Source organism: Coffea arabica, chromosome 3c (assembly GCF_036785885.1).
Source record: "Coffea arabica cultivar ET-39 chromosome 3c, Coffea Arabica ET-39 HiFi, whole genome shotgun sequence".
NCBI lineage: Eukaryota > Viridiplantae > Streptophyta > Magnoliopsida > Gentianales > Rubiaceae > Coffea > Coffea arabica.
The window spans coordinates 34,729,691-34,744,789 of record NC_092314.1 but is presented as its reverse complement, the minus strand read 5'-3'; the positions used below and the strand labels follow the sequence as shown (position 1 = coordinate 34,744,789).

Sequence of the window (15,099 nt, the reverse complement as noted above, 5' to 3'; positions counted from 1 at the left end):
GGAGGATCTTGCGAGCCTCCGTTCTGCTCAGCGGGAGCTCACCCTGAGCCAAGTACCGAATAATGGAATCCATCCAAGAGCTTACCACCTGGATAACCGCAGCCCGGACCTGGTCATACGCCCGACTTCTGATGATCTCCACCATTATCTCATGACCTAAGATGCCAGCCGAGGTGGAGGCCAGTTTGGACAGGGCATCAGCCCTCTTATTCCGACTCCGCGGAATCTGCTCAAGTGCGAACTGTTCGAACAGGCCCATCAGCTCATGCACCTTGGCCACGTATCTTCTCAGCGGCTCCTCCTTGACCTCGTAGTTTCCCCCTACCTGGTTCACTATCAGCTGCGAGTCGCTATAGACTTTTATCGATCTTGCCCCTAACTTCCGGGCCATTTCTATCCCTGCAATCAGAGCTTCATTTTCTGATTCATTGTTAGAAACTCTAAAATCGAACCTTAGTGCATAGGGTAATTCCTCCCCAGTGGGGCTGATTAGGAGGTAATTCCTTCTTTGCTTGACGCGCCATCCACGTACAACATCCAAAAGGGATCAACTCGTCCCACAGCCTCAGCAACCCTCCCGGCCTGGGCAGTCTCTCTGGCAGTCCAGCCTTGACTGATTCTCCAGCATGCTTGGCCTCAGCAGCGTCTAATGCCTGTTCGACCTTCGCTGCCTCTTTGGCCTGTCTGACCTTGGCAGTTTCTTGGGTATGTTTAGCCTCTGCTGCTTCTCTGGCCTGCCTACCCTCGGCAGTTTCCTCGGCCAGCTCGGCCTCAACTGCCTCTTTGGGCTGACCAACCCCTGTTACCTGGATGACCTTAGCGACCTCGGCAGCGTCCCCAGCCTGTAAGACCTCTGCTCCTTCTTGAGCCTGGGTGGCCTTGGTAATTTTTGGGGTCTGCAAGGGTTTGGCCGCCTGCCTAATAGGCGCGTCTTTAGCTTCTCCGCCCTTCCCGATCTGTACGTCCTTGGTCTGACCGTCCTCCGTTTCGGGCGACCCAAAAGAGACACCATCCGCTATGAAGTCTGCCAGTGCTTGGGCTTTGATGGCCGTCCGGGGCTGATATCCTAGGTCATACTCTGACAACTCCACAGCCCACTTCACCATTCGACCTGAGGACTCAGGTTTGGAAAGGATCTGCTTCAGGGGTTGGTCCGTCGTGACCACCACGGGATGGGCTTGGAAGTACGTCCTGAGCTTCCGAACTGCGTGTACTAATGCCAAATCATATCGCTCCACCGCCGAATATCTTGACTCGGCCCCTTGCAGGGCACGGCTGACATAATATACTGGTTTCTGTACTTTGTTCTCCACCCGTACCAGCACAGCGCTAATGGCCCCTTCTTCCACAGCTAAGTAGAGGAACAGAATCTCCCCTAACTCGGGAGAGGTCAAGGCTGGCAACCGAGTGAGGTGTTCCTTTAGTTCATCGAACGCCTTCTGGCACTCTGGGCTCCACTCGAACTGCCGACCTCCTTTCAAGGCCTTGAAAAAAGGCGACTCCCGAACTGCCGATTTGGACAAGAACCTGTTCAAGGCTGCCATCCTCCCTGTTAGACGTTGTACCTCCTTAATATTCCGGGGTGGAGCCATGTCCATGATAGCCTTGATCTTGTCTGGATTAGCTCTCACCCCTTCTTTAGAAATCATGTAACCCAGGAATTTCCCCGACCTGACCCCAAAGGTACACTTCTTGGGGTTTAGCCGTATTCGTGAGCTCCGGAGAATCTCAAAAACTTCTCTCAAGTCAGAGATGAACTGCTCCTGAGTTCGACTTTTCACCAGCATATCGTCCACATAGACCTCCAGGTTTCGACCGATCTGATTCTTAAACAACTTGTTTACCAACCTCTGATAGGTCGCCCCTGCGTTCTTTAGCCCGAATGGCATAGTAACGTAACAATATGTTCCGTCCTCGGTGATAAACGAGGTCTTCTCCTGATCCTCCTCGTCCAGAACTATCCGATGGTACCCCTTGAAAGCGTCCAAGAAACAGAAGATCTCATAGCCAGCTGTCGAGTCTACGAGCTGGTCAATCCGTGGAAGTGGATAACAATCCTTCGGGCAAGCCTTATTTAAATCGGTGAAATCCACACACATCCTCCAAGCTTTCTCCTCCTTCTTGACCAGTACCGGATTGGCCAGCCAGGTCGGGTAGTAGACTTTCTTGACAATCTTAGCCTCCAGCAGCTTACCCACTTCGCCTTTGACGACCTCCTTCCGCTCAGGAGCAAAGTTCCTCTTTTTTTGTTTCACAGGTCCGACGTTGGGATCCACTTGTAGCCTGTGGACTACCAGTTCGGTGGGGATTCCTGGCATGTCATCAGCACTCCACGCAAAAATCTCCGCATATTCCTCCAAAAGAGACTCGAGAGAGCTCCTGACCAGCTCGCCGAGGTTGGCGCCGACCTTCACTGTGCACTCAGGCCGGTCAGACTGGACAGGCAGCTCGGCTAACCCTCGTCTGTCTCCAATCTCTCTCCTCTCTCCATAGGCTCCCAGGGCTCTAAGCAAACCGTTTGAGCTACCAATTTTTCTTTGCCCTTGAGGGTGGCAATGTAGCATGCCCTGGTCACCTCTGGATCCCCGAGCACCTCAGCCACCCCCTCAGGAGTAGGAAACTTCATGCTGAGGTGCAACGTGGAGCAAACAGTTCGGAGGGCATTCAGTGTGGGCCGTCCCAAAATCATATTGTACGACGACGGCTCCTTAACCACCGCGAAGTTTACCGGAATAGTTCGGCACTTCGGGGATACTCCCACCGTAACCATGAGAGTGATCATTCCTTCCGGCCTCACGGGAGGACCTGCAAACCCGATCAATGGAGTCCGAACCGGGACCAGCTGTCTATCCTCCAGCTGGAACTCCTTAAAAGTCTTGTAATACAGCACGTCTATAGCACTCCCGTTGTCTATGTATACCTTTTTCACCTTGTAATTACAGGTGATGACCTCTATCACAATAGCCTCATGATTGTTGGAGGCCAGAGGGAATGCGTCCTCAGGTCCGTAGATAATTTTCTCATACATATTCAACCGCTTGGTCGAGCTCTCCCCCGTGGGGGGAGGTCGATTGTGCCGCCGAGCTGTATGACTATCCCCGCCGGCCGGTCCTCCGGCAATAGTATTAATCACCCCTGCCAGATTCTGTGTCTCCTGCTTAGGAGCTCGACCATGAGGCCCCTGAGGTCGGTCCCGGAGGTAGCTTGGTCGTTCCGACCTGGGCCTCCCTCGTTGCTGGTCAGCTCGGTCCTCTCGTATGAACTGCCCGAGGTGACCTCGTTTGATTAGTTTCTCAATGTCTTTCTTGAGGTGACGGCAGTCCTCCGTGTCATGCCCCACCTCTCGATGATAAGCGCAGAACAGCCCTTGGTCCCGTCTACTTTTGTCCCCACCCAAAGGTCGGGGAGGTCGGGAGAGCCCCTCCTGTTCCATAACTGCGAGCACCCGAGCTCGAGGTGCGGTGAGGGTAGTCCAGGGCTTGTCTCCTCCGATTGGGCGGCTCCTGGGGAGGCGATCATAAGCGCTCTTCCTTCCCTGGCTAGGCCGAGCATCCACCTGGTCGGCGCCTCGTCTGCGCTTGTCATCCCTCAGTCTTTCCTGTGCACTCTTAAGGCGATTGGCCTCCTCTGCGTTAGCCTTCTCATGAGCTCGGTCTAGCATTTCCCGAGCTGACTTGGGGGGTCTCTCCACGAGCTCGGTGTAAAGCTTTTGCTTGCGCAGCCCGTTAATGAAGGCAGCCATAACCACCTTGTCATCCCGATCTCGAACCTGAAGGGATTCGTTATTGCAGCGCACCATGTACTCGCGCAGGGACTCCTCTGGCTTCTGCTGGATGGTCATCAGGTGAGCAGTACTCTTGAAGAAGGCCCGTGACGAAACGAACTGGGCCGCAAAGAGTCGCGCGAGCTGGGCAAAGGACCGGATGGACCTGGGGGGAAGCCCCTGAAACCACTGACGCGCCTTACCCTCCAAAAACATTGGAAAGGTCTTGCACCTGACCGCATCTGCAGCAGTTTGCAGGCGCATTTGGGTCATGAAAGCGAACAAATGATCCTCCGGGTCCGTGGTCGCATCATAAGACTTCATGCTTGGTATTTTGAACTTTGCCGGCAGCGGGTAATCCTCGATGTCAGGGACGAAAGGGGAGGCGATATACCTATCCGCCTCGGGGTCTAAAAGCAGGTCCAGCTCGTCCTGCACCAGGAGCTGCTCCTTCCGTGGTGAGAGCCCCTCCTTAGAACATCTCCGGAAGGGCTCCGGGTGCTCGGTTCTGGAGTGCTTGTGGGAAGGTTCCACGACGTCCACCTGGTCTCGTGTGAGCTCCCAGCGTTCCCTTTTAGGTCGAGGGCTAGGGCTCCCCGTCCTAGATTCGGACGGCCTACCCTCCTGGCTCTTGGGCCCCTGGCCGAGCTGGCCTACTGCCTGCCCCTTGAGGTAATTCACAATGGCCTCAAAAGTTGGTAGGTTCCCTGCCACCGTCTGAACCAACTGCTCCGGCGGAATTTGCGAGAGCCCCACGCCTCCATCTCCAAGAGTCGGTCCTCGTGAGGGGTGCTGGGGGCTGCTTCCCTCGTTCCCCTTGGAACCATCGGCATTCCTCTGGGATCTAGTTCTTGGCATGATTCGCAAGAGAAGAATTACGTGTTCCCACAGACGGCGCCAATTGATGCGACCGCCAAAAATCGAATCCGAGTGAGCAGTTGCGAGCCGAGCTGGTCAGGCACAACCGACCTGAGAGGATGAGCCGAGCTAAAAGTCCTGTGAAGAGAGGGGAATGGCGGGACCGGCGTCCCTGAAATAACTCCGACGGTCAAGTCAGTCAAGCTTGTCCACAAAGTAATAGTCTAGAGTACTTGTGTATGCGTACCTTGTGTTACCTTTAGATGTGGTTTATATAGGGCAGAATGGGTTGTAGTTTCCTTGTAGGAGTCAGAGTCCCCTTAGGGTTTGGAGTCTTCTTAGGGTTTTGGGCGGCGCCTCCTACAAGTTCGGAGACGGCGGCCCATGAGGGCCACCATAGGGAACAACCGTTATGGCCGAGCTAGTATCTCCCTGCCGAACTGATGTGCGCTCGACGTGAGGTCTCCCTTTGGTCGACCTGGTACGCGTAGTTGGCCGAGCTGACACGTGTCACGTGCGGATTTGCCCCATTACACCAACTATTTGGAAAAACACTTTGCTGAGTGTTCCTTCATTCGGCTGACACATGCAAACTTATTCCCTTATGCTGTCACGTTTTCTAGTAGCTTCTTGAGTCCAGGTATAGTTGCATTCCCCCTTTCAATATTGTGATGCTAATTCATTGCCGAATGTAAGGGTACAAATTAGGGCCAAATTCATGACTAAGTTGACTATTTTTTCCCTTTTTTTGTCATCAGCCAAACCGCAGCCCACTTGAAACCATCTGCTAGGAATTTCAAGCAGGTTGCAATTACGAAGCTAGTACTGATCGAAAGAACTTCACTGGCTGCATTTATTCGACTTCAACCTTCACAAACCAATACCTTCCTGCCTGGTCCGTATGTTATTTTGTTATTGTTAATCTTTATTTGTGAATTACATCTGACCACGACATCAACGCATCTTAGTCGTTGTTGTTTATACACATTTCATCTTATCTCAATTCTGCGATTCATCGTTGCTTTTATACAAACGATAATTGCTCCTTTGTCAGCTATGGTCCTGTTCTTGCTTATGCTTCTGTTTAATTTTTTGCCCTCAATTTCGGATAATGGCTCATGTGGTTTAATAATTGGCCCATTGCATGAGTTAAGCCTTAGAATAGCAGGGCAAAGTGTTGTCTTAGATTGTGATTTTCATTCGAAAAAAATTATTAATGTGGCTCTAATTGTAAAAAGAAAAGAGATAGAAACATCTTGGGTATAAGAATCTGTTGTGCTTAGAAATAGATATTAACCTGTTGAACTATTAATTACTTCCTTCTATAAATGATGAAAACACCATTGTGCTTATATCAGAGCCTGTGGTTTTTAAGTTTATGTAAGTATACAATAAATCCCCTACCTAATTTTTATATAGATTTGCCTGATTTAATTATTATTGTAATTGCCGGAGGACGGCTTTGTCTGAGTTTTTTAAAAATGTTTGACAATCCGAACATAAGCACTTGTTACCCAAACTATTTATTATATGCTTGACATCTATTTTTTGTGTTGGAGGATTAGGTCTGATAAATTAGTTACCCGACTTGACTTTGAATTCGCCCTCTGTTACTTGGCATGCTTCCAAGGGTGCGTCTTATTGCATCTTGTCTAAATTTTTGCTATATATGGATAACGTTTTGGTAATAGTTTTTTGCTTTTTTTGATAGCTTTGCAAATAAGTAGGGGACTCAGCACTTGTTTTTTGAAGTCGGTTTGGGGAGAAAACGATTTGCAGCTTTGCGTCACTTACTACTTCAAGATATGTTATTTTGAAGATGCTATACTTACTCGGTGTTTGGTATGACATTCTTTTGTTATATAGCAATGTAACTTTACCCTAAGTTTGTTATTTTTATGGTTTTGCCACCCCAAAGGAAAAAAATATGAGTCAATCGCGAGCAAAATATTCGGAACATAACACTTTCACTAAGGAATATGAAATTGCATTTGGCCAACATGTTATCAATATGCATAGAAAGGGAGGAATAACCCCTCATAACATCGGGAGTCAAGTCGTTCTCGAGATTGTTGGGTTACTTAATGACTTGTACAGTAGTCGAAATACCATGCCCTGCAAAGCCTGACTAGGTTGTACATTTCATTTAAGAGAAGAGGCACTACTATAGGTTGGGATGCTACCAACTACACCTTTCTGATGGACCATGCCCACTGGAGGGATCTACTTTAGGTCAAATACCTTCTCCGAGTTTTTTCTATTAAAAATCAGTTCATTTATTCCCCTCTAGATTTACTCATGTACATCTGTCCTTTTCCTACAATTAACTAGCTTAGGCCCTTAGCATTTCTTTTTTCCACTGGCTATATTCATTATTTTGTGTTTCGTTAATGTTGATTTTGGTGCAATTTTTATAGGTGAACAAGTAAGATTTTATGATAGATCATGCCTAATTTTCCATATGCTTGAAGAAGTGTTCATGAACGTGCAGGGTATCACTTAGGGATTATAGAGTAAGGTAGTTGGTGCTTCATGGATAATCACATGCACATCCAACGCGGACACTTGGATGACGAGAGCGATAATATTGATCTCAACAACATACTTGTGGCCTTCATGCTACTAGGGTTGGTGCTTTTTGACCCGTTCATTAATCGTATTCCAAGAAGAAGAAAAGTCCAAGATAGTGCACTCTTCGGCAAGGATTATGTGCTTAAGTTGATAAACGGCTATCGAGACTGAATTATCGAGAACATGTATATGGATGTTCCCTTGTTCCTATACTTGTGCAAGTTATTGATTGAGCGCAGTTACTGGCAGGCATATCCATCTCAGAGGGTTGTGGTTCATGAATCTGTTGCTCTTACACTAGTGTGCTTGAGTCATGATGAGCGACATTGGGTTCTAGCCAAGTGCTTTCAAAATTCAACGGAGATAGTTGATCGGCGTGTATGTTGTTTTCTACGATCATTGATGCAACTTGGTCAGGATCTCATTAGGCCAACAAACTTCAATAACAAGCACCCAAGAATTCTTAATAATGGACTGTTTTGGCCGTGATTCAAGGTAAATAATTACAAATTTGTATACGTACGAAGGTTTGTAAAAATTGCCATAAACATAACGATCTCTTCTTGCGTAGGATTGTATTAAAATCTTAGATGGCACCCATGCCTCTACTTGATGCAAAGCAGAGATAAGAGAGTGGTACAGAAATAGGCATGGTGAGTTATCTCAAAATGTGTTGCAACCTGCGATCATGATATGCAATTTGTCTATATTTGAGTGGATTGGAAAGGCAATGCCTACGATTGTAGAATTCTTCAAAACACCTTACTTGATCCAAATTCGGGATTTTCAATGCCACCTCTCAGTATGTTACTTGTCTATCTTTCGAAACTGCTATTGGATAACTGATCAAATATTCCCAATTTCGTTTGTGTAAATTTGAGAAATAGACTAATTAACATTGAGATTCATTGGCTAGCATGTAAATATTATGTGGTTGATGCTGGTTACACTAACATGTCAGAGTTTATGGCACTATTTAGGGGTGTTTGACAGACACAGCATGAACAGGCAGTTAAAGGTTTGTTCAACCGGTGACATGTCTCTCTTAGAAATATTATAAAATGAATGTTCGGGGTTCTCAAGAAACATTTCTCCATACTCAAAGGCCTAATGTAGAACTACTTCATAGCAACTTAAAATAACATTATACTTGCATGTTGTACCCTGCACAACTTCATGAGGAATTATGTGCTCAACGCTGAGTACTTCAATGAAACAACTGTCGTTGAAACCTTTGCTGATGCACAAGAAGGAGGGAACCAAGTCTTGGGGTTCAACCCATCAATATGTCACAATAGGGCATAGAAAACTGGAATGAAGTTCGACAGGCAATTGTGGCTCACATGTATCTCAATGACCACAACTAACATTTCTTTCCTGTCTTAGATCCAGTGTGTCAGCCAACAGTACAATAGCAGGGTCTTGGATCTTCATTCGACTGACCCTTATCAATTTGAATTATGTCGATATAGTACTTATAATAACAATTACTCGGACTTGTACTAGATTAGAAACTTTTCATGATTTTAACAATCTTGGTAACAGATCCTCTATTTAAAGTTTGTTGTATGACTACGTGATCGATGACTCTGTGGGTCGAATGAGTAGTATCAACATGTCCTAAATTTATGCTACTTCAATTAATAGATTACTATGATTGGTTTTCAAACACAAGTCACCATATTGCATTTTTGTTAAGAACAACATGATCATTTTGAAAAAAAATTGATAGTTCTCCCAAGACAAGATTGTAATTATCTGCAAGTTTAAGTTTTAAAATGACACACTTCCATGAATGAAGGCAAACAAGAACTTGGTAATGAGTTAAAAGAATTTGAAAAATATAGTCTCCATTTTGATCAACTACTTTTTAGAGTGTTTTTCAAATATTTTACTGTAGCAGTTTTTGAAATACTATTGATGTCGTTTGGATTGCTGTGAATGAAAAACTCATTAATTTTGAAAAATTTCTCCGTTTGGATTGACCTATATTTGAAAAATAACTATATTTTTAAAATTCTTTTAACTCATTAACAAGCTACTACCTGCCCTCATTTATGAAAGTGCGCCATTTTAGAGTTTAAACTTGCAGATAATTACAATTTTGTCTTGGGAGACCTATAATTTTTTTTTTCGAAATGATCATGTCGTCCTTAACGAAAATATAGTATAGTGAATTTTTATTTAAAGACCAATCATATTAGTCTATTAAGTGAAACAACATAAATTTAGGGTGTGTCGATACCACTCTTTTGTCCCACAGAGCCACAAATCACGTAGTCATCCAGTAAATTTTAAATAGAGGATATATTACCAAGATTATTGAAGTCATGAAAAGTTTCTAATCCAGTACAAGTTCGAGTAATTGTTACCATAAGTACTAAATCGTCATAATTCAAATTGATAAGGGCCAGTCGAACGAAGATTCAATGCCCCATTATTGTACTGCTAGCTGACACACTGGACCCAAGACAGGGAACAAATGCTAGTTGTGGTCATTGAGATACATATGAACTGCAATTACCCGTCAATCTTCATTTCAGATATATATGCCCTGTTATGACATATCGATGGGTCGAGCCTCCAGGACTTGGTTCCCTCCTTCCTGTGTATCAGCAAAGGTTTCAACGACAACTTCTTCGTTGAAATATTCATCGTTGGACACATAATTCCTCATGAAGTTGTGCAGGATACAACATGCAAGTACAATGTTGTTTTGAGCTGCTATGAGGTAGTTCTATATTGGATCTTTGAGTATGAAAAAATGCTTTTTAAGAATCCCAAATGTTCGTTCTATAATATTTCTAAGGGAGGCATATCGCCAGTTGAACTAAATTTTAGCTACTCGTTCATGTTGTGTTTCCTAAGCACCCCTAAACGGTGCCCCAAACATTGGCATGTTAGTGTAAGTAGCATCAACCACATAATATTTACCTGTCGACCAATGAATCGTAGTGTTAGTCAATCTATTTCTCAAATTTACACAAATGAAACTGAGAATATTCGTGAACTATTTGTCAGTTGCACTTGATCAGTTGTCCAAATTTAACAATTTCGGAAGCTAGATGAGTAATATACCGAGAGATGGCATTGAAAATCTCGAATTTGGATCAAACAAGGTATTTTGGAGAATTTTACAGTCGTGGGCACTACCCTCCCAACCCATTCAAACATATCATGATCGCAGGCTGTAAGTATATTTTGAAATAACTCACCATATCTATTTTTGTACTGCCCCCTTATCTCTGCTCTACACAAAGCAGAGACATGGGTGCCATCTAAGGTTCCAACATAATTCTACATAAAAAAAGATCGTTATATTTGTGGCAATTTTTACAAACCTTTGTACGTATACAAATTCGTAATTATTTACATTGAACCACATCCAAAACAGTCCATTGTTAAGAATTCTTCAGTACATGTCATTGAAATTTGTTGGCCTAATGAGATCTCGACCAAGTTACACCAATGATTGTAGAACATGACATACATACTAGTCAACTGTCTCCATTGAATACTAGAAGTGCTCAGTTAAAGCCCGATGCCAGTGACCGTTAACGAGCTCAAACGAGAAAGACCTCATTCAATATAATTTGGGAATAAGAAAGAAGAGAAAAGAAATTGGTAAAGAAGTGAAGTTGAAAAACCAAGAAAAAATGCCTAAGAAGAGCAAGCAGCAGAGAGAGAGTCAAGGGGGCTTCTGCGGGCGATTCCGTAACCGCAGGTAGCCCAACCGACTTAATAATGGCCACGCATGAGATCGCACGAGACCACTTTGATTATGCAAAAAACCAACCACTGATTAGAATGACTACCGCCGCTCATCATGACTCAAACACATTAATGTAAGAGCAATAGACTCATGAACCCCCACTCTTTGAGATGGATATGCCTGCTAATAACCATGCTCAACCAATAGCTCACACAAGTGTAGGAACAAGGGAACATCTATGTGCATGTTCTTGGTAATTCTGTCTCTATGATCATTTATCAACTCAAGCACATAATTCTTGCCAGAGAGTGCATTATCTCGGAGTCTTCTTCTTCTTCTCGGAACACGATTAATGAACAGGTCAAAAAGGGCCAACTCCAGTAGCACGAAGGCCACAAGTATGTTGTCAACATCAATATCATCCCTCTCATCATCCAAGTGTTTGCCCTGAATGTGCATATAGTTATCCATGAAGTACCAACCATCTCTCTGTAATCCCCAAGCGATACCTTGCACATTGATGAAACAAAATCAGAAAAATATGTCATACCAAGCCAATCCCAAACTTTTACCTATTGTACTTAAAAACCTGCTTCATAAATACAGAACAAATAATTCAATAATAGTTAAAAGCAAGTCCATGACATTTAAAACACCAAGGGCATGTAGCAGACTCATTTTTTAAACATTGCCAATAGTTAAAGGTATAACACATATTACTGGATAGTAGTTATTGGACAAATTCAATAATAGATATAGTAGTCACCCAAATTCAAAGTCAAGTGAGGTAACCAATTTAGCATATCTAATCGTCTAACACGAAAAATAGATGCCAGACATAAAATAAACAGTTTGGGCAATAAATGCTTATGTTTGGATTATCAAATATTAGAAAAAAAACTCGGCCAAAGCTGTCCTCAGGCAATTACGACAATAATTAAATCAGGCGGATCTGTATAAAAATTAGACAGGGGGATTTTATTGTGTACATACATCAACTCAAAAACCTCAAGCTCTGATATAAGCACAATGGTGTTTTTATTATTTATGTAAGGAAGTAATTAATAGTTCAATAGGTTAATGTTTATTTCTAAGCACAACAGATTCTTATACACAAGATACTTCTGTCTCTTTTCTTTTTGCAATTAGCGTCGCATTAATGATTTTTTCCAAACGAAAACCACAACCTAAGACAACATTTTGCCCTACTGCTTTGAAGCTCAACTCATGCAATGGATGGGATTATTAAACCATATAAATCATAAAAGGCAACTAACAGGCCATGAGCCATTATCTGAAATTGAGGGCAAAAAATTAAATAGAAGCATAAGCAAGAACAGGACTATAGCTGACAGAGGTATAAGAGCAATGATGAATTGCAGAATTGAGGCAAGATGAAATGTGTATAAACAATAATGATTAAGATGCATTGATGCCGTGATTAGATCTAGTTCACAAATAAAGATTAACAAAAAAAAAAAAGATACAGACTGAGCAGGAAGGTATTGGTTTGGGAAGGCCGAAGTCGAATAAATGCAGCCCGTGAAATTCTTCCGGTCGATGCTAGCTTCGTAATTGCAACTTGTTTTAACTTTGTGGCAAACGGTTTCAAGTGGGCTATGGTTCGGCTGATGACAAAAAAAGGAAAAAAATTTTCAACTTAATCTCGAATTTGGATCTAATTCATACCCTTACACCCCGGCAATGAATTAGCATCACAACATTGAAAGGGGAATGCAGGTATATTTGGACTCAAGAAACTATTGGAACAGGACTAAGCAAGAACAGGACTATAGCTGAAAAAGGTATAAGAGCAATGATGAATTGCAGAATTGAGGTAAGATGAAATGTGTATAAAGAACAATGATTAAGATGCATTGATGCCGTGATTAGATCTAGTTCACAAATAAAGATTAACAAAAATAAAATAAGATACAGACTGAGCAGGAAGGTTTCGGTTTGGGAAAACCGAAGTCAAATAAATGCAACCTGTGAAGTTCTTCCGGTCGATACTAGCTTCATAATTTCAACCTGTTTGAATTTCGTGGCAGACGGTTTCAAGTGGGCTATGGTTTGGCTGACAACAAAAAAGGGAAAAAATTTTCAACTTAATCCCGAATTTGGATCTAATTCATACCCTTACAACCGATAATGAATTAGCATCACAACATTAAAAGGGGGAATGCAGCTATACTTGGACTCAAGAAACTATTGGAACACACGACAACATAAGGGAATAAGCTCGCATGTGTCTGCCGGATGAAGGAACACTCAATAAAGTGTTTTTGCAGACAATCGGCTTTGTTGAGTTGCGCGGGATGAAACTACAACAAGATTTAACTTTTAGGGAAAGTCAATATTACAAGGAAATGATACCGCGGGAGAAGTGATCGAAAGAACTCATTGGATGGAGTTCTTCGACAGCGAAGAATCGAATGGGGGAATTGTTTAGACCAAAACAGCAAATAGAGAAGGGAAAGTCAAATGGAGTTCTGCCAAAGGGAATTGGGTGTGAAATATCCATTGTTTTATATTTTGGGCTCCAATGATGTCGTTTGTATACAGTGAACACTGTTGATCTTGGTCCCTATCTTTTGATATTTACAAAACAATTGGATGATACTAATATCTTTTAAAAAAAAAAAAAAAACCTTTTCAGATATGAAGCAACCTAACTTGAAGAGTAAAAGCAATTGAATGAGATAAAGGAAGTTGAAAACTGTCGGACGCTCGTAAAGACAACATCGAACTTCCGATAATCAATGCAGTACTTCGGACGCATGAAAAACTTTATCACCGGACATCCGAAAGAATTAAGATATTCCTTCTATCTCACTGTCTGCTTTCGGATGCAAGTATTAGAGGTACCGAAAATCCGAAAAAATTGAATAAGATTTTTCAAAATCACTGTCTGCCTTCGGACGCAAACATTAGAGGTATCGGACGTCCGATACTCCCAACGACTAGTTGACTTTTCAACTATCTTCTATCCGTTGGAAGCATTAATGAATCTCTTTTTTATTTCATATAAATAGTACATGGTCAGAAACTTAAAAAAAACTTTTGCACACTGAGAATATAAAAGATTAAGAGTAGTTTTAGTGAGAAAATACTCTATAAGAAAGAATTGTACTATTTGTGGTGTAAGATTTGTGTGTGCTTTTTCTTGTGTGAGAAAAATATTTCAATAAGTGTAGCTTTGTTAGAGTTATTCTGAATGATTGTAAAACTTTCTGACTTGACCGAGTGTAGATTGGGGTGAGGAAGTGAGCATTCTTTTGTATACAAAAATTGGTTGTATTTCATTAATTTGAAGAAATTTGTTCCATAAAGTGATCTACAAGCTCAAGAGGAGCTTGGTGGTCAAATTGGTTTGCAATTCCTCTCTTTATTTTATTATCTTGTGAATCTTAATTACTTATTTCTTCTACTCCCTAGTGATATTGCTCTCTTATAAATTGATTCATTGAGTGATCACTTAGAAAAGAGAGTAAATTTCATATTGAACAAAAAAGTGTCACATAACTTGATTAACTTTTAAACAACCTAATTCACCCTCCTTTTAGGTTGTTTTCGATCCTTATAATTGGTATCAGAGTTTAGTCTCCTAAAGATTAAACTCAATCGGTTTAGAAGTAAAAATGACAACTAACAATGCCATATTTTTTGAAGAATAATCTGTCACTAGACCTCCAATGTTTAATGGATCGAATTATGTGAGTTGAAAAGAAAGAATGATTATTTCTTACAATCGATTGATATTGAATTGTGGTTCACTGTTAATAAAAGTCCATACGATGTCTCGATAATTGATGAAAATACTCATAGATCAAGACCAAAAACCAGAAATTAATTGATTAGTGATGATAGAGCTCACCTTACCTTGAATGCAAAAGTTATGAATGTGTTATATTGTATTTTAGACTCAAATAAATCTATTCGAATCAAAAGCTGCAAGTCAGCTAAGAAAATTTGGGATAAACTGAGAGAAACTCATGAAAATAGTGAGAATGTTAGAGAGCAAAAGAAGTCTATTTTGGTTACTAAGTATGAGTCATTTAAGATGGAATCTCATGAAAATATTGATAAAATGTATTGTAAATTCAATGATCTTATTAAGAATTTAGAGGTTCTAAAAAAGGAATACTCCTTAGGAGAGAAAAACAGAAGAATCCGGAATGCTCTTTCCAAAGAT

General features: G+C 42.2%; 1 protein-coding gene across 1 annotated transcript; it reads right to left on the bottom strand.

Moving 5' to 3' along the window:
* Positions 1 to 440: 440 nt before the first annotated feature.
* LOC113735828 (uncharacterized) lies at positions 441 to 4,621 on the bottom strand. Its single transcript, XM_027262811.2, has 2 exons — positions 2,516 to 4,621; positions 441 to 2,408 (listed from the first exon to the last, which is right to left on the bottom strand). The coding sequence occupies exons 1-2, from the start codon at positions 4,619 to 4,621 to the stop codon at positions 441 to 443; spliced, it is 4,074 nt and encodes a 1,357-aa protein (XP_027118612.2).
* Positions 4,622 to 15,099: the final 10,478 nt, after the last annotated feature.

Coding starts and splice junctions, on each gene's coding strand:
- LOC113735828 (XM_027262811.2), bottom strand. CDS start 4,621: ATGCCAAGAACTAGATCCCAGAGGAATGCCGATGGTTCCAAGGGGAAC. Junction 2,409..2,515: donor AAAAATTGGTAGCTCAAACG/GTTTGCTTAGAG, acceptor TGCACAGTGAAG/GTCGGCGCCAACCTCGGCGA.